Source organism: Pelodiscus sinensis, chromosome 8 (assembly GCF_049634645.1).
Source record: "Pelodiscus sinensis isolate JC-2024 chromosome 8, ASM4963464v1, whole genome shotgun sequence".
NCBI lineage: Eukaryota > Metazoa > Chordata > Testudines > Trionychidae > Pelodiscus > Pelodiscus sinensis.
Window position 1 is genome coordinate 46,098,471 of NC_134718.1, and position 23,639 is coordinate 46,122,109.

Consider the following 23,639-nt stretch of genomic DNA (forward strand, 5'->3'; position numbering starts at 1 on the left):
CAGATTAATTTTTTTTTTCATTCCCAAGAAAGCAGGGAAGGCCTGAGAGAGAGACAACTGTAGTGGACAAATCACCAATCTCAGCTTACCAGTAGTCTGAAACCACCAACATCATTTATTAAATCAAAGAGGAATGTCTCGGGCTCTATTCTTCTGTTTTCATTGCTGTTGATTACTTCATCTCCTACCTATTTCCACTTCGCTGATAATGTGGTCTTGTTTCTCACTCTATCATGTTGATCATTCCTTTAATATCTCCTACAGTAGTTTCCCATCTTCCTTCCTCAGGTTTTGGACTATATCATGGTTTATTATTTCTCTCTCCTTTTTCTGGATGACCCAATCTACTCGTGCTATTTTCACCGTCCCCTTTGCATGGATGATTTCCTATTCTACCTCCCTACTCCAAACTTCTCCCCTCAGTCCATTCTCACATCTCCAAATGCACCTTATACATCTCATCTTGGATACTGACCCATCATCTCAAGTCTTTCAAAAAACTTACCTTTCTTTCTTACTCCTCTTCCTTCTACATCTCCAGGAAAAACTACACTGTGTCTCATGTCGCCCAAGTTCACAACTGGGGTCACCTTTGGCTTTTCGCCCCTAAAGCCAAACTTTTTCCATATTTTCTCTCATTACATCCTATCATTTCTTCCTCTCAAATATAACCAAAAAAATCACCCTTTCCTCACTCTAAATCACATTAAAATCATTTTCCATGCATTTCTCACAATTCACAGTGGTAGTCTTCTCCACACTGACTTCCCTGCTTCTTACCTCATTCCCTTATAATACGTCAAAAATGCCCTGGCTAGAGTCCTCTTCTTCTCCCATCGCTCTACTTAGAACATAGAGCGCTTCCACTTACCTAGCTTCCTGAACTTTCTGTAGTCAGAAAACCTACTCATTCCACATAATCTTACCTCAATTACTTTACTGATCTAATTCCTTCTAAAACATCTGACACTCCCAATCCCAACCCCCCTTAGCTTCACATGAAATATCAGGATACATCCTATGAATGGAACATTATTCTTCTTTTTTGTCCATCTAGCATCTTTTTCTCTTTTTCAGACCCTTCCACTAAAACCTTCTTCCTTCAGGAATGCTTCCTATCTTCGTTATCTCACCAGCAAATCTCTACATCCAACATACACACATGCCTGAATTATTGTCTTTCCTTGATTTGCATCTTCTTAGATTGTATAAACTCCTCAGGACACCTAATATTCCTTTATTTACCGTGTGCTTGTAAAACACTGTCTGCTAGGGTGCCATATAAGTCAAGTCAAATAAATGCAGACCCAAATATTTTGGTGGGCTCAATGAACTAAGGCAAAATATCTCCCTCAGTTCACACAGCTGCCGTGGAGGTTTGCCTTTACGAGGGATGTGTATAAATACTACAAAGTAAAGCGCATTCTCAAATTATATCTTCATTTTTTTACTTTATGATTCCATGGAATACGGTGCAAATTTCGACCAAGCAGAACCACAAATAGACACCTCCCATCAAATGCAATTCCTATTTTTAAACTCTAAAATCATGTGGAATCTTTGTTAAAATAATAGGCTATATGCATGGTGCATCATAGTTCCCTTTAATTAAATATTATTTTGACCTTTTCCTGGTATTCTGAGTCCCACCAAAACTAGCTCTTTTTATGCTGAGTTTCCACTTTAAGTCTATTTATGTCATGTTGGTTACAGTATTTGTCAGAACCATGAAGAAAAGCAGTAAGCTTGCGAACACATGGATACCACATGAGGTGGCATGGTCTTGAAAACAAGCAGCTTTTCAAAATGAACATACAAATAACCTTTCTTCTTCCCCCCACTAGTCCTTTTCTTTAAATAAAAGATAATAAGAACAGACCAAAGACAGTGAACATAACATTCTGTAAAAGCACATGATCAGAGGAGATAAGGCAATTTAAAAAAAATAAAATTTATGGAGAAAGTCAAATTGAAAAATAATATATGAAATGAGTCTTCAGATAACAGCCTGGGATATTTTGTTCAGTTTCTTCCAATGTGAATGGAGGGAAGTAGGCAAATTCTAGCAGACAAATTCTGGTTTAAGAAGATTATTTTTACGTTTCTTAAAAAAAAATGAAGCTATTATTTAGTTAAAAATAAAGTCTTGAATGTGTGTGTAAAAAAATCACTGAGATCAAGCCTGAGAATGATTACAGATGAGGAAAGAAAGTATGATTTTATGTGACATTTGAAGAGAAGGTAAGAATTTTTTTTGTGCTTATATGCTGACCTATTAAAATATTTCTGAACATTCTGTGTGAGTTAAAGAATTATTCAAGTCCTGTTTTGGTGAAGTTAACTGCTACTGGTATTCAAAGTTCTCCTGGAATTACATACTAATAAAATTAGCCCTGTTAAAATCCTGACCTCCTGGGGTACTATGGTACATCTTTAGATCTTATTATTTCTATTCACAACTTAATTACAACACTGGAAACTTTTTTGTAACTTTTTTGCTATATTTGCTAATTTTACAATATTTATATTAAAAACCCCTCCTGTCAAAGTTTGCTTCACCAGTTACCAAAAACTCGTTATTAGGTACATAAATATAATTATGGTTATTAATTTACTAAAATTAATAAGCATAGGGTTAAGATTTAATAACCTAGTATCTTTAAAACCTAGTTTATAAACCCTTTACATTTTTATTACATGATATATTTGATTACAAAAATACAGCCTTATCTCCCAATAATCTTGTGCTCTCATTGTTGCTCTTTATATTTTGATCCACACAGATCATGGTAAAGAAAATAAGTACCAGTAATTGACATGGCATTTTGTACCAACTTTACAGGAACACATTGACAAACAAAAGGATGATGGTAACCTGTTTGTGATGTTCAAGTCTTTGCATGCCGGATTTCAAAGTAAACGGAGACAAAATAGTTGGGTTAAAAAAAAAAAAAGAGAGAAATATAATCAAAGGTCTATGGGAAGCTTTTCTACAGAAGTGTTTTAAACTTCTGCAGAATTCAAGCTTTCAATTAAAAACACTAGGTTTCTAGCTATTGTGTTTACAAAGATAACTTACAGACAGTAAATCAATCCAATTCCTCTGTTGCTCACAGCTTTTCAAACTGCAGTTTAGTAGAAATCGAACAGTTATGTCATTTCCCACTGCTACTATCATACCCTGTGGACAGCAGGGAAATTGGTAAGAATCAGGTCAGTTTTTCTTGTTTCTGTCTCCAAGGAGTAACAAGCATTAGAATCGGACACTTGGAACTATTCTCAAGGAGACTACCACATAAAAATGGATATTAGGAAAGGTGTACAAGATACTTTATTCTCTTCATCAGCTTGTTGGCTGCTGCAAAGTGTAACAGTCACACATCTGCCTACCTTCACATCAGTCACGAGGCTCTAGGATGGAAAGGTAAAAACAAGCAAAGGATAAAATACAGGTATTAATAAAGGAAGCAACAGTAAAATACTACACTTTGTAACAGGGATGTAGTGTGATGAAATCCCACCCCCCATGCTTTATTAAATTAATTTATGAACACAAATATACAACTCAAAGATGCTTGGGACAAATTGCCTCATGTAATCTAACAATTTTCATGTCACAACTTGCTGGCTCTGTATAACTTATTTTGGTGTATGTATCATTCTAGTGTGTAAAGTTAAAGATATGGTGTGAATGATGTGGAATGCTTTATGGTTTTAACTGTGCAAATGAAAGCCATCAAGGGTGGTACCATCAATGTCTAGATGATCAACTGCAAACAATATCCTTGGTCCTCTAAATCTTAGCAGTGATTGGTCTGAGAAAGTCACATGTCCAGCCTAACTGGTAGGAGCTGACTAAGCAAAGGAAAAATGGAATGTAGAAATGGAATTCCACCTGAAATGGAATCTTTAAAACAGGAAATTAGCGAGTCTGTCTGGCACACAAAAGGGAATGAACGGAAGGCCCCAGAGAGAGGGAGTCTCTGGTTTGAAGGCATAGCTGGAAAAGGAACAGTTTTAGGATGAGTTTGTGATAAGTTTGTATGAAACTTTTAGTGTTAAAATTAGTTATGCGTTTTCTGTTATTTTAAATTTGTAATCTACTTTGCTCTTCCTGTTCTCACATGTAACCACTTAAATCCTACTGCTTATACTTAAAAATCACTTTTATTTTCTATCAAGCCCTGTGTAAATAATTGTAACCTGGAGGAGCAATCAGTGTGTACATTCCCCCTTTCATTGTTAAAGGGGGCTTACCTATATAATTAATTTAGGGTCCTGATCCCATTTGAGGAGTGGCATTCCAGGAAGCTGGGCCCAAAATGTATGTTCCTTGGACCTGAAGAATTTCAGTGTCTGTACTGCTTCTTTTTTTTGGGGGGGGAGGAGTGATCTCAGCTCTGTACTTTGGTTGTGGGGCGACCAGCAAGGCAGGCCTAGCAGGATAGGGTACTGAGAAGTCCCAGAGAGCAGGAAAGTGACCAACAGTGGCCTTGTCAGCCCAAGAAGCACCCCCAAAGGTTCTTCTATGACCACATCCTGTCACAGCGGCTAGTTGGTAAACTGTTTAACCAATAAGCGACTACTTGTCGGTTAACAGTCCCCAGTTAACTTCAACACATGCCCCAACCCCCACATGCTCTGCATTGAAAACTAAGACCAGAAGGTTGGCTCAGTACCAGCCTGCCAGTTCAAGTTTTAAATGAAGAGCACACAGGGGAGCCCCACCTGCGTCATGCACGGCTATCTCTGTATCAGAGGCAGAAGTGTGGTGCGGCAAGCAGGATCTGGTCCATCCAGGGAACCAAATTTTAAACCAGGTCCCCTCGCAGCAGGGGTCCCCTGCATGGAGTAGCAGAGGGCTCCCTAGGAGTGGAGCCAGGATAACACTGACTTCTGGCCTGCTCACAGGGGGAGCAGGAGGGGCGTATTTTAGTATCTGTGTAACCACTAAGAATTGTTGCCATTATACCATTACTAAAATAAATGATTTCTAACATCCCTACTTTGTAAGAACTTTAGGAATTTTACTTTACTACTATGAACAGCAACTCTATCCTAGCTTCTATACTTAAATAACCACAAAGCCCTTGTGAATTTCATTGGCAAGTAAAGGTATGAAGAGTCTGCCTAAAAACATTATTCAAAGAAAAAATAGCGATAGAAAATTACATTGTATATGACAAGTATTATATCATTGATCCAAATCAATATGCATATAGTATTTGCATGTGAGACTTAAATTTTCTGGAGGGGTTATTAATTTCATTTTGGAGGGCAGTTCTTTTAGCATTTTTTAAGTTTTATGTAAATGTCCAAAAACACCAGTTTCTTCAGGGCTCTCTCTATCTGGATGTACTTTACTAAATAATCTTGTTGTAATGTTCCCCAGGGTACTTAGTTGTGCTTGAAATAGTACAATGTTCAAGTGTGCTAGGCTTTTGGGCTAAATAATGTGCAACGTGTGTGTGCTTAAAGAAGAAGAAAAAAAAAAGAGCATGCCCTCTCTACATTAGTGAGCCATGCAGACAAGCCCTTTTCTGGAGTTTATCCAATAAACACAAGAAAAACACTTTAAAAAAAATCTGGGGTCTTCTCAGCATTTATCTACTAAAATTGAAAATCGGAAGCCCTGCTTGCAATTAATGTAGGACAATTTAGAAACAGCCAGTATAAGGAACTTATCAATCATATAGACCTTTAGTTCTTCAGAAAAGTCTATGAATCATGTATAGAGTTACATAAATTTGCCACAGAACATTTATGCATGAAAATTCATAACTATGAAAAGTGTCCTTTGGGGAAAAAAGTGGTAATGATGCAGCATTAGAACAATAACCAATCCTCTTTACAATTCACAGCTTCTATACAATGCAAGAACAATTTTTTGTATATTTAACCCTTAATCCCAATTATTCTTTGATTTCCAACAGCCTCTCTGACCTGTTTTTTTGAAATGTAGTTCATTATTTTGTAATGGCATGTTATTTATTAAAACACTAATTCAGCAGATAATTTAAGAACATACTATATTTCTCTCAAGGCCAATTATATTTAAACATATACCTACAGTTAAGTATATGTGCAAATGCTTTACAGGAAAGTGTGGACTACTGAATCAATGACAAATTAATTTTGAGGATTATGCTAATGTTAAAATGTCTTTAGGCTTGTAACCATCAAGTATGAACATACACTGTAGCACTTTTATGCCAGGATCTCCAATGGTTTGGAATATTATTTAAACCTCACGACACCTCTGTATAGCCCTCATTTTACAAAGTGATAAGAATGGATCATGGAAAAGTGCAGATACAAGTGCAATGGATGAAACTAAAACAAACTTTAGTCCTGACCCGTCATCTGATCAAACTAGACACAAGTGTCTTACTGCTAGTTAGGATGTAGATTTGTTGCTACTGAGTTCCAACCAGCTGGCCAAAAACCCACACAAACAATGAGTATTCAAAACCAAAAACAAATGTAAATAAACATAGCATTCTCGAGCCATGGTTCTTAGCAGCATGCATTCAACATTACCACGTATAATGGAAAAAAACCAATTTTAATTAATATTTTTACAGCTTCAACCTAAGCTTAGGATTTGAACCTAAACTCCCTCCTATCATATACTATAGGATTTACAAAGCTAGCACTTTCTTATAGGCTTTCAAATCACAGCTATTTACAGTTAACACTTGCCAAAAATGTAAAGAAAGTAACTAGACATCTGCAGTGTATGAGTACAGCTATTTATTTACATTTTCCATTAGCAAAAGATATTCCCTTCTGTTTCATTGGTGACTGTATTGGCAAAAACTAAAATTGTTAATTACCCAGGACAAAACTTTTAGTTATTAATATAACTGCATATGGCTTTTCAACAAAGATTTGAAAATGTAAACATTAAGCTATCACAATCCATTGTCTCACTCTGCTGCCTGCATAATCATATGCTATGTGCAGTGTAGTAAGTCTAAAATGAAGGAGAAGATATTAGCAAGGCACAAAGAAAAAGAAAGAAAATCCATTCCCAGTCACATCAGTAATAATCTTGTTGTCTTTCTTAACATGATCTTGACTAATTTTTACATAAATGTTAGCAAATACAAAACATTAACAGCTTTTTTAACCTTTGTTCTCCAATCAAAACATCAGAAAAGTACCACTTTCTAACAAATGTTTTTTACAAATCTGAAAACATTCAACTTTTATTTTTAAACGCCTTACGACAGCTTACAAGAGGAGACCAAACTCATGATGTTAACAGTGATTTTTTTGTGTGTGTGTTTCAGACTTTCAGAAACTGTTTTAGATATATGGAAAATTATTCTGAATGGAATTATATAACTTGTGTCATTTTATGGCACTGAATTTCTTGCAGCCAAGTATAGATATGTTGTGATGTCCCTAAATCAGGAGTGGGGAACATAAAACAGCAAGTCAGTGATTCTCCTCTTTGTCCACAATCCAGCTCTGCAAGAAACCTAGCCATGTGTAGTTCTAGTACAATATTTGCAAAAATTCTACTTAATAGACTTATGAATTGGTACATATATATGAATCCACAAATATTAATCTTAAGTTTAGCACCACCTTAGTAAAACTCTAATGTGTTTCCAAACTGAATTCCATTTTACCCCAATCATACTGACAGATTTAATGAGATTGGCTTCTTTGAGTAAAAAAATATATTTAACCAACAACAGTTTAATCCATTACCTTGAATTAACAATACTGCACACTAATACTTAGTAAGACACAAGAATAAAGGATGATTTTAGGCAGATTTATGAACCCACTAAGATCCTGTCATTTCTTTATTGTACTATTTAATTATTTTGTTTTTCAATTTTAGAAGGCCAAGGGATACCAGACGTGATATTGAGAAATACTATAAATATACCTGCTCCTTCTCTATAGATCGGAGGGTAGATAAAACAGAGCTCTGAAAACCTTTTAAAAATACTATTGGTGTTAATAAGATATCCATAAGAATTCCTGAATATTAGAATTCTGTAAGTCTTAAGCCAACAGCCACTTCTTTAAAAGTGCATACGAGCCAAAAAAGTTTGACTCTAGAATATAGTTTGATATGTTCATTTAGCAAAGGAGGTCATCCGTTATTAGTATGTGGGGCGGGGCGGTCCAGCCCCAGGAAACAACCTGGCTCAGGGGGCAGAGAGGGCCGCGCCCACACCTCCGTGCTGGGCATGCTCCCAGGAGGCCCCAGGTATAAAGGACTGCAGTCCTCTTCAGTCGGAGCGGACAGCCGACAGAGCAGGAGCTAGGGCCCAACCTCCAGAGCCGCCGACCCACCAGCCAGAGAGGGAGTCGCCAGGCCCGCCGCCGCAAGGCCCAAGCTGGGCTCGGCCGCAACATCAGAGCCGCCAGCCAGCCACACGGGACCCAGGCACTGGACCTGCCTCTGTGACCCCAAACGCCGAGTCGGAAGGTGCTGCTACAGACATCTGGCTAATGCCAACAGGTGGGACCGCTGCCGACCAGGGGAAGAGGGTAGGAAGTGACCCAGGGCAGGGAGCTGGAAAGGCTCCGGAGGACTCGGCGCGTTGCGGGAAGAGACCGCCGCCGAGCCAGTGGTGGGAGTCGCCCGCCACTGATAGGGCCCTGGGTCAGGGCCCGGTGGAGAGGGAGGGCCTGGGCCCCCCTACCCCTCCTTCACTGACCCCCAACGAGAAGGAGTATGCCTAAAGGACTAGGCCTCAGGGCCTGTATACTTTAAGACTAGGCTGGTGGGCCATAATTCCCCAAATACAGGGACAGCGTACTGTGAGGCTAGACCCGAGCGGTCTAAACTATGCCCCGGACTTGGGCGGCACCCTTCGAAGAGGGGGCGGGGGGGGCGACAGTATGTTATAGATCAAGAAAGTTGAAGCACATAATGCCTATTTTTCTTGATTCTTCACTTAAAAGTTTAATGATGACCAGAAACTCAACACAATACTGGCTATCAGGGGAAAGAACTCAATCCAAAAAAGAAAAGAGCACCTTAATGAATATTTACATAAGTTGGATGTAGTCAAGTCTTCATGGCCTGATAAAATTCATCCTAGGAGTGGTGACAGACAGAGTCCCAAGCCTTTTAAATTTCTTCATACAACTCTATGGTTGGGAGGGAAGGGGAAGGGGGAAGGGAGGGAGGATGGAGGGCTGGCTACTTTGGCCCCGCCCCTTCCACAAACATGAACTTTCCCCCTCTCCCTCACCTCGCCCAAAGGCTCCTGGTGTATTGGCAGGAGTGTTGTGTTCAGTTCAGGGTGCCACAATTTAGGAAGGATGTGGACAAACTGGCGAGTCCAGAGAGCAACAAAAACCTGATCTAGAAGGAAGGGTTGAAAACACAGCACACATTTAGTCGTGAAGAATGATGGCGGGGGGGGGGGGGGGGGGGGGAGAGGAGAATGGTATCAGCTAATGAAAGTCTTCAAACAGGTGCAATGCTGTTAGTCAGGAAAAAACAATTGGTCTGGTAGCACTTTATAGACTAACAAAACATATAGATGGTATCATGAGCTTTCATGGACACAACCCCACTTCTTCAGATGACCAGAAGTTTTGTTAGTCTATAAAGCACCACCAGACCATTTGCTGTTTTTTCTTTTACAGACTAACTCGGCTACCCCCTGAAGCTTCTGTTACAAAGAAGACAGTGATGAAATGCTGTCCATGTCCACTGAAGACAGGACAAGTAATAATGGGCTTAATTTGAAACAACAGAGATTTGGGTTATATATTAGGAAAAGCTTTCTAACTATAAGGATAGTGAAGCTCTGGATTAAGCTTCTTAGAGGGCTCATGGAGTCCTCATCTCTGGAATTTTTTACAAACTAGTTCTCTTTTAAAATATATTTGCATTTTTGTCCAAGCTAATAAATAAAACATCATGAAGGGTAGAGCAGATTGTTTAAATCAGAGCAATCTCTAACCAATGACTTGAGACCAAATTCTGCTTTAAATTATCCGTATGAAATTTAATTTATTCATTTGGACTCATCTATGCAAAGAGCCACATTAATGTCACTGGGACATGGTACAGGTGTAAACGTTGCCTTTTGTTGTCTACAACAGAGAAGCACGAGCATAAAATGAGAGCAAACTCTCATTACTGGCTTTTTCAATCTGGTAAGAAAATTGTTTTCAAATATTGTACTTTGAAAGGTTTTGAAAAGAAAGAAAATCACACTCATTTTTGCAGAAGGAAATTCTCTCTAAATTAGACTTCTGTGATCCCAACGCTTTTAATCGGAAATGTCACATATTTAATTCACATTTTCATTTGTAATCTACAGGGAAGAATACCTGTAATCTATAAAAACCACTTACATTAATACCAACAGCCATGCTGAATTTGAAATACAGAATTAAGAACAAAAATAGAGGCAGCATTGTTCACCAAAAGTTGGCAAAATAATTCATTAAAATCGGTACAATGTTCTATTGTAAGAAAAAGAATAAGTCCTCTTCTGGTGTTGGTGGTGAAACATCCTTAAGTGTGTGTATATAAAGGGCAAGGACATTTTTTTCTTGGTGCAAATGAGTAGTGTTTGTCACTATTCAGATAAAGTTAGCAAGTCATTTATGGAGCAAATTAAAATTAGCATGCAGCTCTCACAGTTACTATTCTTGTTTGTACTCCAGCTGCACTGACAATAGGCTAGGCACTATTATATACATAAAAGGAAAACAGTCTTCCTCCAGAACACTTACAGTCTGAGAACACAGTATTGTAAATATTTATTTACTTAACTTTAAATTGTGGGGGCTATTTATATGTCTACATTAAGCACATAGTCTTAGATCCTGCAAATATTGGCTAAGAAGATGTGATACACAGGAAGGATATAGATAAGGGATACAATCAAAACACTTAAAATCTTTATATATTATTAAATAAATATAATTTTGAAACTATATATACTTAAATACGTGAACTGTGGCTGGCTTCAACTCTGTCCATGTTAATTGACTAATATATTGTAGAAGTCACTGAATTAGTAGATCTGGAAGAAGGATTTGTAGAAGGTGAACCTTACAGCTCAGTTGAAGGCCTTACAGAACAATTAAGGTACAGGTTGGACTTGACTGGTCTGGCACCCTGGAATTTGCCAGACCAGAGGAGGTCTCCTGCTACCAGTTCCCCAGACCACCTTCCCTCTAGTTATCAGGGCTGCTGTGATTGCCAAGTCTCTGGCCGCAGCCCCGCTACCATGGCTGTCTCGTCCCCGGCCCTGCTACTGGGGCTGCCACAGCCCCTGCTGCACTACTGGTGCTCCAGTGCCTGTCCCAGCCCGGTCCAGGAACACCCATGGTCCTGCCAGACAACAGATGTGCTGGATGAGACAGTCCTGGTTTTGGGAAGTCCAACCTGTAGTAAAATAAAAGACTGGTCACACTGTAGATCTTCATTTACACAAAATCCAGCTTCCTTACTGTACACTATGAAAGTGTGAATAATGCCTAGCGGCCTTTTAAGACTACACTTGAAAGAGTGGGCAAGGACTGGCCTGCCTCCCAAGGTCAGTGAAAATGAGGGATCATTGTCCAGGATGGGTTGTAGATCACTACCAATGTGTTGGAGAGGTTTTATCTGAGGACTGTAGGTGATGGCCAGTGGTGTTCTGTTGGTTTCTTTCTTGGGCTTGTCCTGTAGCAGGAGGCTTCTGGGTACACATCTGGCTCTGTTAATCTGTCTCCTAACTTCCTCGTGTGGGTATCGTAGTTTACGGAATGCTTGTTGAAGATGTAGGTGTAGGTCTCTGTCTGAGGGGTTGGATCATATGCAGTTGTACCTCAGTGCTTGGCTTTAAGCAATGGATCGTGTGGTGTGTCCGGGATGGAAGCTGGAGGCATGCAGATAAGCATAGCAGTCGGTAGGCTTTCAGCATAGGATGGTGTTTATGTAACCATCACTTATTTGCACCGTGGTGTCCAGGAAATGGACCTCCCATGTAGACTGGTCCATGCTGAGGTTGATGGTGGGGTGGAAGCTGTTGAAATCATGGTGAAATTCTTCCAGAGTTTCCTTCCCATGGGTTCGGATGATGAAGATGTCATCGATGTAACGTAGGTAGAGAAGGGGCGTAAGTGGACGAGAGCTGAGGAAGCGTTGTTCCAGGTCAGCCATAAAAATGTTGGCGTATTGTGGGGCCATGCGGGTGCCCACTGCAGTGACACTAATCTGGAGGTATATATTGTAACCAAATCTGAAATAGTTGTGTGTGAGGATAAAGTCGCAGAGCTCAGCCACCAGTTGTGCTGTGGCATCATCAGGGATACTGTTCCTGACAGCTTGTATTCCATCTACATGTGACACAGGACTCCTCACCGCTTTTGCAGATTCAGACTAACACAGCTACCCCTCTGATACACAACATACCTAGAATTTGTGGAGTGTATCAATCAAACTGTAGCATCATGTTGATTGAATACAGAGGGAGCACATAGTTCTCACATCATGTGCAATCAGCACGTATGTTACTTCACATGCCCTTTTGTAATATTGTTAGGGAAAGATACATGGACAAAAACCAGCAGAACCTGTGCATAGGCAATGGTAAACAAAATGTCTCACAGGACAGACATAAAACCCCAATGGACCATATGAGGCTCTCGGGCCAAAGTGCCCATCAGTGTGTTGAATTACGTTCAAATAGAATTGATGGAGCTTACAAAATCTGGATGCCAGTTCTTGACACTTCACAGTCACATCACATATCAGAACATTTAGCAAAACCACTAAACTCTCTGACGTACTTGCATTCGAAAGCCAAGGGCTATCCATGCATTTTATTTATGCTGCCACAAGCTCCAAATCAGCATTTAAAACTTGCTGATAAAAATGCAAGCCTAGGAAAGGCAGGAAAGAAAAATTACAAAGGTTAAAAAGCATAAGGACGATCATCATTATTCTACCATGATTGGAATAGTATTTAATTTTTCCATTCTTTGCAAATAATTTTTAATAAGAGTTAGAAATTCACCACTTACAGAAAAGAAAGTTATTTAAAAGATCTCTGAGATAATCCAAATTTCTTCCTGCAAATACTGTACCTTACATGCAACTTTTACAGATAAAACAAGGAATCTCAATTGTTTTAAGTATTGTTTTTAAGGAAACTATCTAATATTTACTAAAACTGAGTGAAAAAATAGTGCACCATTAAGACTGCAATTTTTTTTTACTAACTGCAAAATAAGGATGTTAAGTATTGGGTAACTGTCTAATGGAATATTTAATGCATGCCTAGGGCTGTTGCTACACTTTAAAAGTGAAAGCACCACATGGAGCCCAGGGTCAGCTGGGGAGTCCCAAGCTGATCCTGGGTTCCACACAGTGCTGCCACTCTGAAATGCCACAAGGAGCCTCACAGCGGGCTATCCACGTGTTTTATTTATGTTGCCACAAGCTCCAAATCAGGATTAAATCTTGCAGTTAAAAATGCAAGCCCAGGAAAGAAGAGTTACAAAGGTTGAAAAGCTAATCCCAGGCTCCACGGGCTTTTCAAAGCAGCAGCACTGTGTCGAGTCTGGGGTCTGGCCCCAGGCTTCAGACAGCGCTGCCACTTTGAAGTACCCCACCTTTCCCTCTGACCCTGCCACCTCTATCTGATAGAGGCAGCAAGGACTGGGGGAAGCGACTAGTCAACTATCCTGTCAACTATCTGATAACCATTTGCTTATCGGATAGTCAACTAGTCCTTCACACCTCTACTGCAGAATAAGTGATATTATTTATCACAAACATATTCATTTACTTCCCATCAGTACAACAGTAATACTGCATTGTGAAAGTCCAATGAATTTAATCAAATAGGGGACAGATCCCCTCAATCAAAAATCACCATATTTAAAAGTCAACACTTGCCCTCTTGGTTTGACCAAGGCTGCCAAAAGAGAACCAGATATAGACTACCAATCAGGCTTTTATGTGCAAAGGGTCATATCCAGCAAAAAGCACCAAGAAATCCAAAGTTGAGAAGGCTCTGCACTTTCCAGACATTGCCTTTTGAGCATAATAGTATGATTATACAACACCTTCAGGTTCACACTTTGACAAACGTATCATGTGTAGTATTAGTCAAAGAGAGTGCGCTAGACCTGGTTTTTAACTATTTGATTAGTGACTTGGGACTCATCTTCTACAGACGACTGACTTGATTACATGGCACTGTAGATGAATTACTTTTGTAGGATAAAAACTGAAATTGTGTGGTACAGGTTGGACCTCCCAAAACTGGGACTTCCTCATCTGGCAACTGCCATGGTCCAGCAGGACCATAGGTGTTCCTGGACCCAGGAGTCCTGACTAGGAGACCCAGAGGCAAGAGGGCCAGTGGCTGAGAGCCCAGTGGGGCTGGGGCAGGAGATGCAGCAGCCCCGGTAGCTGAGGCTGGAGCAGCACAGCAGCCTGATGTAGGGTGGGGAGCAGCTGGGGCTGGCAGCAGGGAGGGAAGGTGGTCTGGGGACTGGGTGCAGGGGACCTCCTCTGGTATGGCAAATTCCCTCATTCGGGACTGGTCAGGTTCCAAAGGTGCCGGACCAGAGAGGTCCGGCCTGTACAAAATGACTAACAGGAGAGGATATTCGGCTCCTTGCAGCATCAGACACTATGTGTGAAACATTCTATAAACAAAGCGGTGTGCAATTTTTGTACAATAGAAGCATGAGGGATACTGTACAGGGAGACAAGACAATGAATATGAAATAAACTGAAGGAAGGCATCAAGCAACTTGCCTGGGATTTTCAAAGTAGCCTAAGGATATCAGGAGCCCAACTTCCAACAGACATCAATGGCAATTTAGTACCTGATATCCTTAGGCTATTTTGAAAATTTCTCAGCCAACTGGCACAAGGAGCTATTCTCCTCCACTTCGAAGGGCTTCATAATAAAAAGGTTAGGAATTTAGGTTTGAAATTTCACAAATATCATTAAACAAACAATTTGGAAAAGCAAAGTTTACAATTGCTCATTAAAAATTGTTACGGAAAGAATTCCTCAAAGTTCTAAACTTTAAAATACTGCAGCACTTTGCCAGACAATCCCATTGCAGAAATGCTATGTATTTGAAACTACAAAACATTAAGATGATTAAACTTTTAGTCATTGGAGAATTTTTGTATTCTTCACTTTAAGCATTACAATCACCTAAACATGTTCTACACAAAGTTACATTTTAAATCCAGCAAACAAAATACAGTACAGTTGGATTAATTTTCCTTTGTTTGAAATATCTTACTACTGTATTAGTATAAATTGTTCTCAAATAAACTTTCATACATTCAGCAAGATACTGTTGACCTTGAAAAAACATAATTGCCATTTGTAAACAGCTACATCTGTAGAAGACTGTGGGACTTATGATACTAGCCTATATTTCAGGCTATTTAATTACTGTTTTGCTGATACGGGAAAACACACTACTCAAACCAGCCATTTTAAAATTTATAGTATTTTTCCAGTGACTGAACCTTTAATTCTTGCATTCTTATCAGAAACTGAAATTTCCTTTGAATGTCAAAGCTCATGTTGGTCTGGCAATATTTAGCTTTATCTTTTGGGATTTATTAACAACAGTGGAACACCCTCTTCCCCCACCCCAAAAAAATTAAAGCAAATAAAGGTATTCTTACTAGCTTTTCTAAGAGATAAAATTAGAAAAACCAGGCTAACTGCAGCTCACAGATACAGTTTTCATCAAAATTTCAATATTTATAAAAAACCCATAGTTACATATTTTCTCTAAGAATTCTGATACAAATCTGCATCCATATGTCTTTACCAAAGACAACAGTTCATATTATTACATAGAACTCCAATATATTTATCCTGGATTCAGTCAAAGGATTTATTTCTGGTACGAGAGTAGGGAAAGTGACTTCTGTTCCATTCACACACTCATGCACATTTTACTTCTCCCTGTTCACTCACTTCACCTCACTCTGTAATCCTATATATTGAGTGGAGCTGTTCAAAGATGATTGTGTGTGCATGTGTTTAATATTTGCATATTTCAAACGCAATTGCTTGTTATATTTAGACATTTTACTCTAGCCAACACAGATAATAAATAAGACTTTGTTGAAAGTGATTTGTCAGTAAAGCACATTTCCATATACAGATGATTCCGTAAATCATCCACGTAAACCTCATTTTTTAAAGGAAGAGTGTTTTTTTCAAAAAAGGGTTTTTTCCCTGGGGGAGGGGGGGAAATCCAGACTACTTTCCACTTTCGAAAGTTCTGCTTCCGAAAGTGAGATCAAAAGATGATATGCAAATTATACAGGAATTTGCATATCCTTTTTCGAAAATAGAGCGAAGTCTAGACGTAGCCTTCTACTTAAATGTTCAATCATAGATGCAAGCCAAATTGATCACACAGCACATTCAGAGGCAAGCCTGATGCTTGTCAAGTCAGTGTGGTTCACCCCACATATTTTCTTTCCTTTGTTTTAAATATCTTACTACTGCATGTTTGTTTTAAAAGTATACATATATTCTGATTTTGCATGGACATTTAGTATAAGGCCCTCAGAATGAAGTCAGAAATATTATGAACCTAAAAATTGATATAACAAGCCTTTGAAATTCCCCAAATCTCTATTTGTATATCCAAGTACTACTGACTTCATTGGGATGCTATATTATGAGTTAGGGTAAGAGTCATGTGGATCCTTATAAAAGATCTGGGTAACAGTTAGCATCACAAGTATATTCATACCCACGTACTGCTTCAGACATGACACACCTTTAAACAATGTACTAGGAAAAATAGCCCAAAAATAGTGAATTCATACTGGCAAAGTTAAAAATCAATTGATTTTTAAGAGAGAAGAATGTGCTACAGTATAAAGTTTTGGGGGAGTTTGGAGGTGGCACGGGAAAGGAATAAATCAGTAAGATGTGTTAGCTCTAATTTGCACGAACTTTTGCTTACTCTTCTAGGATTATTACTGGGTATATCAGGTGACAAATTTTACATTTACAACAATTTCTGGACATACACAAACAACTTCATTAAGTGCAAGGAGAATGAATTGTGCTGTTAATTATTAATTTGATAATTACCTCATCACACCATGACATTCTTCTTTTATTTCACACAGATAAAGCAACCAGTATCACAGAATGCTTCTACACCAAAAAACAGGCAAAACAGGGCTGGTGGGCCAGATCCGGCCTGACAAGCCACTGATCCAGCCCATGAACACAGCAGGAAGCCTCAGACAGACTCCCTGCATGCTTCTGAGAAAAGTGGCTGTTGGTCTATTTGTGTTTCACTGCCATGGGGAAAGCTGGGGGGGTGGCGGGAGGAGGAGAAGGCTTTAGATTTCTGGCCAATGGGAGTTGCCTGAAAAAAGGCAATGCATGAGGCACCACTTCCCCCCCCACTACCCCCAGCTCTTCTTCACCATTGCACATAGCCCCTGCAGCCTGTGCAAGGATAGGGCAGGCAGGGAGGCTGCCTGAGAAACATACCTGGCAGCCCCTCCTTCTCCTGCCCTCTGCCCCCCACACCGCAGATAACACAAATGCTCTGCCCCCTCTTGAACCCATGCCCCCTCCCAGATCCTGCAATCCAATCCCTTGCCCCAGGCCACAACCCAAACCTCTGTACCACCTCCTGCACCCCAGGCCCCTGCCCCAGGTCATAACTGCCTCTTTCACCCAAATTCCTTCCCAGACCCCCCACGCCCTCCTCAACCTCCTGCAGTTCCTTAGCCCAAGCTTCCTTCTGCATTTAACCTCCATCCCAGACTCCACATCTCCTCCGTTAATATCATGGAAGAGTGCAGTCCTTGACCACGTTCCAAAAATCTGTGTGTGATTCCCACCTGCCCCATATTGCCTGCCCCGTTCTACTCTCAGAGAAAGTAAATACTTTCCATCACAATATGTAGATTTCATGTTCCCCAGACAAGAATTTAAAATAGTAAAGTAATTTAAATAATAATTCACTATTAATAGACATCTCATTTATGTAAGTCTTCCTACTCTAACTTGAATTAAAAAAAAACAAATTTACAATGCTACAGAAATTAAGCTGTTTTTTCTCCTTCTCTATTTTGCTCATTTGAGATATCACAGAAGCTTTTAATCAGGGGAAATGACCAGCAATTTGAACAAGTAAATAATGACATCACCTCTCACCGTTTCCTGTTTGTTTTTGAAGACTGCTAACTAAACACGCTTTTATTGCAGCTGTGTTTTATGTACATTTTGTAACCTGTTGCAGATAAAAGCAAGATCAATTAGATTCATCATTGTTAACCTATTTATAGCACTAAATTCTATTGGCATACTTATAACACTGACCACAGTCTGGGATCAGTTCACTCACCTAATCACAGATAAGGATTGCAGACAAACACAGCTATGAGAATGAAGATGTTACTGACACTAACAAGAGCGGATAGATCACTCTGACAAAAATAAACTCACAACACACACACACACACACACACACACACACACAATCCATTTATTTTTTGCAAAATCAGAAGCAATTCCACAGTACATCCACCTCATCAGATGGATGGCCAGCCAGAATCCCAATCAGCCTGCCTCCCTGAAGAACTAAGGCTTGAAGAGCTTAAACATTTCTCAGCCAGCCAGCCAGCCTTCCTGCCTGCCCTGCACAGGCTACCCAACCATGTGCTTGTGTGAACAACTGAGCCGCGAGTGCTGTGTGGCTGCCTGTTATTCAAACATTGGTCAGTTTCTGGCTAGAAGCTAGCCAATGGGATTGTGCTGGAGGCGGGAGTTACACCTGAAGACTCTTTCTCCCCTCCCCACCCTCCCAAAACACACACAGTTTTTAAAGAGAAATGGCCCTGCAGCCATGTTTGAGCAGTGTGGAGGACAAGCAGAGAAGCCTACCTGGGGCTCCCTACAGCATCCGCGGGCCAGATCTGGTGGCTTGGCGGGCCTTATTTTGCCCAGGTCTGATCTAAGCACTAGACCAAAACTGAACACTTTTTGAAAACATCAATCCTGAAAGATTACCACATATGGCTTCGGTCTTCTACAAATACTTAGTACCACATACTTCGGTCTTGCTTGTCTAAGAATGTTTATGATTCCTGAGTTCATAAGAATAGTAACAAAATAAATATTTCTTTACAATTTAGGAATGATCAAGTATACCAAAATGTAGAATAGTACTATGGGATGTATTTTTAATGTATCATTTCCATTCACAGAAAAAGATGAAGATTTATACCAAAAGCACAGATACATTTTATATAAAGAAAACCCAGGAGGGACAAAGCAGCTGACTGTGCATGTCCAAGGACAGGACCCAGAAAGAAATCATCCGAGAAGAAACCCAAAGCTGGATCCAGTATCACTGTTGCCCAGAAATGCACAGGATTGGAGAGCTGGAGCTTCTGTCTTGGCAATGAGAACAAAGATAAAAACTGGAGTTAGTTAAATGGAGAGACTGTTGCTCTCTATGCATTTGAAAAGTGTGGCAGAAAAGGGCCCAGGAGGGGTTTGTTGGGGAAAGTTTATTGGCACTGAGGATGATCAGGAGCACCCAAGACTCACTGCCAGACAGGAAGTCGGCTTAGGATTCCTGCACTTGGAATGTGGACGCATTGCTTGGAGTCTATCCTTTAATACTGTAGTAGTACTGAGCCCTTGGATCTATGTTAGATCAAACCAAATCTGTTTTACCAATTCCTCATCTCCCTCAGTTGTTTTTCTCCATCCGTCAATAAATATTTCCATTTCCTAGATTTGTTGTACTAGTCTAGTATTTACATGTTTCTTTACTCCTGGGTTTCGAACAGCTGCCTTTGGGAAAGAAGGCACTTTCCCTGCATGTTCTGACATAGGCCTTTCCTTGGCCAGAGCTGCCCTCAGAGTGGACTCCATCTTAGCCACAACAGTGCCACAGTTACACACAAGTATACAGGCCACACAGCAAACTCCAAGACAAGTCAATTATTCTCTGAATTTTTTAGAACATAAATAGCAATACATTTTTATTTGACATTTCAAGCTTGCTAAACTATACCATGTGACAGCTGTGGTCTCATTTGGTTCCAGAGAACCTGTAGTATTTTAGTTTCTCAGTGCCTCCGTGTAAAATGAGGACAGCTCCAAATTTAAATCTCCTAATCTAATGTCTCTGATGCCTCAGAATGTAAAATAATATGAATCTAATAGTGAATTCATGACCTTTTTTTTTTTTGGGGGGGGGGGGGACCAGTCAGTAATTTTCTGTAAATTAATCTTAACTATAGGAGTGCTCTAGCAAAAATACTGCTCCCCAAAGCAGCACCACAAAACAAAATGCAGTGGCCTAAGTCCCCTTTACATTTAGTACATGGGACCACTCCTGTCCCTGACCCCCTTAACAAACAGGGGGGAGAGGGGAGAGAGTTATACCCTTTATAGTTTGAAAAGTGAAGACTACAATCCACTATCACTATCAGGAGGGTTCCCCCACTGTATTCTCCCTTCTTCTTCCCTCTTTAAATAAGGGGGAAAAAATATTTGAGCCATTGGATTTCTCACATCTTGTTTTATATCAGAACTGTCAACCATGGGGACTTCCTCTTTGGATGACTAGTACATTTTGTTCCCTAGAAATAACTCATTCCTGTGTCCATTCCAGTCATTTCCACAAGCCTGATGCCATATGGCAAAAAAAGAGAAAGGGCGATGCATGCAGTCAAAATTGCCCCATGGAAAGCGGACGGCGTAGCTGCAGGAAACATGCAAATGTATATGCAAACTTTCCTGAGCACCTGTACCTTAGATACACAGTTTTACTGATTTGTTTTGCCCATTTTCAAATCAAAACCACAATAGAAAAGTCACAGCTTCACATTCTTGGAAATCTATACAACAGCAATTACAATTTCTTATTTCTATGCAGAGCTGTATCTTCTTATTCCAATGTCTTCCTTTTTGTTCTTACTCCTACATGCAAAATACATTCTGAAAATTCTGTTTTTTTGTGTGAAAGCAAGTCCGGTATAATAGTTTTAAAGAAAGGAAATAAAACACTCAAGCTGTGTTAACAAATAGTATTGTTATATAGAAATCTCTTTTTGGGGGAATCTGTTTCTTTCAGCACTAGTCTTAACTGACCCAAGCTTTTTATTTTAAATGAATTAAGCGCCCCTCTCCGCGCCTCTCCCACCCCCAGTCATTTCACCACTTTTAAATTAAAGGCAGTTAAAAGATCCCATTAAACAGATGCGGGATTTTGGCCTCATCTTGTAAGATTAAGATTTTATTATTAATTCTTCCTGATCTTGTAATACTGAGAGGTTAGGCAGGTCAAATAACAGACCAGATCAGGTGTCAGAGGTCACAAAAGGTTCAATAGCTGGAAGATCAAGTCCAAGGGACACGAGCGGCAAAGTACTTGGCAGGGTCAGACTAGAACTAGAGGGCAACAGCTTGTTGCTCAGTCAAAACCAAAAATAAATTAATACATGATCACTAATCAATCAGGGTCAAGATCATGTGGTTAATCAATAAGCAAGTCACTGAAACAAGGAAATTGGCCCACCCAAGTCTGTGAATTCCCTGGTCATTGGGATGAGTTTGCGTGGTGTGACAGCCAATGGTGCTCCCCAGTGTACTCTATTTTAGAGTGAACATTTGTTCAATAGATAATACTGCTCATTTTAAAAATACACCCACACACCACCTGAGTGAGAGTTTTAGTGCTGAAAATGTTGGGAGCTTTTCTCTCTGATGTGCAAGGGACTGGCAACCCTCTCTCACCCTAAGTCCCACCATAGTATTAAAAATGATGTAATATTAATATGACTTTGAAAGATGTTTGAGGAGTTTAATATATTTAATGCTTGTGGAGTAGGACACCTCTTTGCCAATTCCTTGCTCCTCCAGCAGTCTACCCAGGCATTGAAGCAAAATGCTGATTTGCTGTAAATACTGATTTGAAAGTACAGGAACTTCATAGCCCTAAAGGATTTCAAACTATAACAATTCCTGGAGGCTAACGGGACTACATAACTAAAGATCAACTACCCAACTGGTTAACCAAAATAATGTTTGGAGTGTCAGTTTTTTGATGCTGTAGTTACAAGCATGGCATAAAGCAGTCATCTTTTCCAAAATTATTTCACAGTAGCTGTATTAATTATACAGAGAGTGATAAACATAATATTGGGGTTGCTTGGGGAGAAATCTGTAATACAAATGGTGTATATTTTTAGTTTAATATATTTCTTGCCACTACATTCAAAGTAACAGTCTACTTTCATGCATGAGTTTCCACAGGAAATCCTGCCCTCCGTTCACTCTTATCCCTACAGAAAGCTATTTCCTTTCATTAGAAAGGAAATTGTGTTTAGTCCTATATAGCAGTGAGTATACAGAGACACTAAATATAGATTTTCAAGGAAGGAAACATTAGGCAGAAAGCAAAAGCTAGAAACATTAGTATGCACTGTGTCAGATGGTGCATACTATGTGGAAAATTGCAGTGAATATGAGAACACAGATGCTATGTTAACAGAACAGAAACTGCAGATTAATTAACTCTAGTTGAGATACAGTTTTTCTTTATTGCTGAGATCTTGATTAAATTAGTATCTTACTACAGATGGCCACTTAAAAGCAGTTTGCATTCCTTGCATGCTTTACTTTTCAGTTTGTTTTTTTTGTTTTTTTTGTTTTTGCTTTCCACAATCATGGAAATACAGTTTAGCTAAAGCATGAGTTTGCACTTAAAAATAAACACATACTCAGTAGGTCTATTTCTGCTATCCAAAATGCACACCTAATTATCAGTATCTAGGAGAACTACATGGATGTGTAGTTTACTGAATACAGAAGTGTTTCTGTATAGCAGTCTCATACAGCTACATGTGTTCTGCAGAATTATTTTATTCTTGCTTTAGCTGTTATTTTTCAATGTCATTATGTAAAAACATGCATTATTAACTAACTGCCTTTCCCAGCCAAACAAAATTATCTGACAACCACAGAACTAGGTGAATAATTACCTAGTATCACTTCTTTTAAACAGTCTTTGCATGACCCATTTGTGTCCGTTACATTTTTGAGTTTTGGAACTCCCACATTCCAACTTCTTGTCAAATTCTGATACAAAATCATTAGTGCCCATCTCCTTTTCTCTAATCCACTTAACATGGATCTATTTGCTGTGTTATTTGGGGCAGATACGGCAATTTCCTGCAATATCCTTGGGAAATTTTCTTGAATTAGGTTTAAGTATCTGTGGAGTCCAATGTATTAAATAAATTATTTATGTATTACAGATGTGAGATTGACATTTCAAGAAGTATATCGAACAATGTGCTATACAAGAATGGACTCCTGGAACAAAGAGTGCAAAGTCATTTTCCTGGGCAATATCCAGGGGTTGGTGAATGCATGCCACATCTCCAGTTACACAGAAATCCATCTTTTTGGACCTATCCCTTGAGGAGGGGGGCATTGTGTGCTAATCACTTGTTATGTGCGTCCAAGATCAAAGGCACAAGCTGTGTAAAAGAAAGATTGAACAATTCATGGTTCTTCTGCTTCACAATCTAAGAGAGTTATGAACTTGTAATCACAGGGGAAACCTAGTTGTGAGTGAGTGACTGACAGCCACCAGAACCCAAA

At 39.5% G+C, this 23,639-nt stretch overlaps 1 protein-coding gene across 4 annotated transcripts in view; it reads right to left on the reverse strand.

Annotated features, from left to right (window-relative positions):
* Positions 1-23,639, reverse strand: part of INPP5A (inositol polyphosphate-5-phosphatase A) — a 424,043-nt gene that overhangs the window by 320,172 nt on the left and 80,232 nt on the right. Inside the window, exon 1 of one of the 4 annotated variants that reach the window (XM_075935230.1) lies at positions 17,088-17,502. The exons of the other annotated variants lie outside the window; for them this stretch is intronic. Coding sequence (XP_075791345.1) covers positions 17,088-17,105 — 18 coding nt within the window. The 5' untranslated portion in view covers positions 17,106-17,502. Of the gene's footprint in view, positions 1-17,087; positions 17,503-23,639 lie in introns of those variants that run through there. 4 annotated transcript variants of the gene reach the window in all.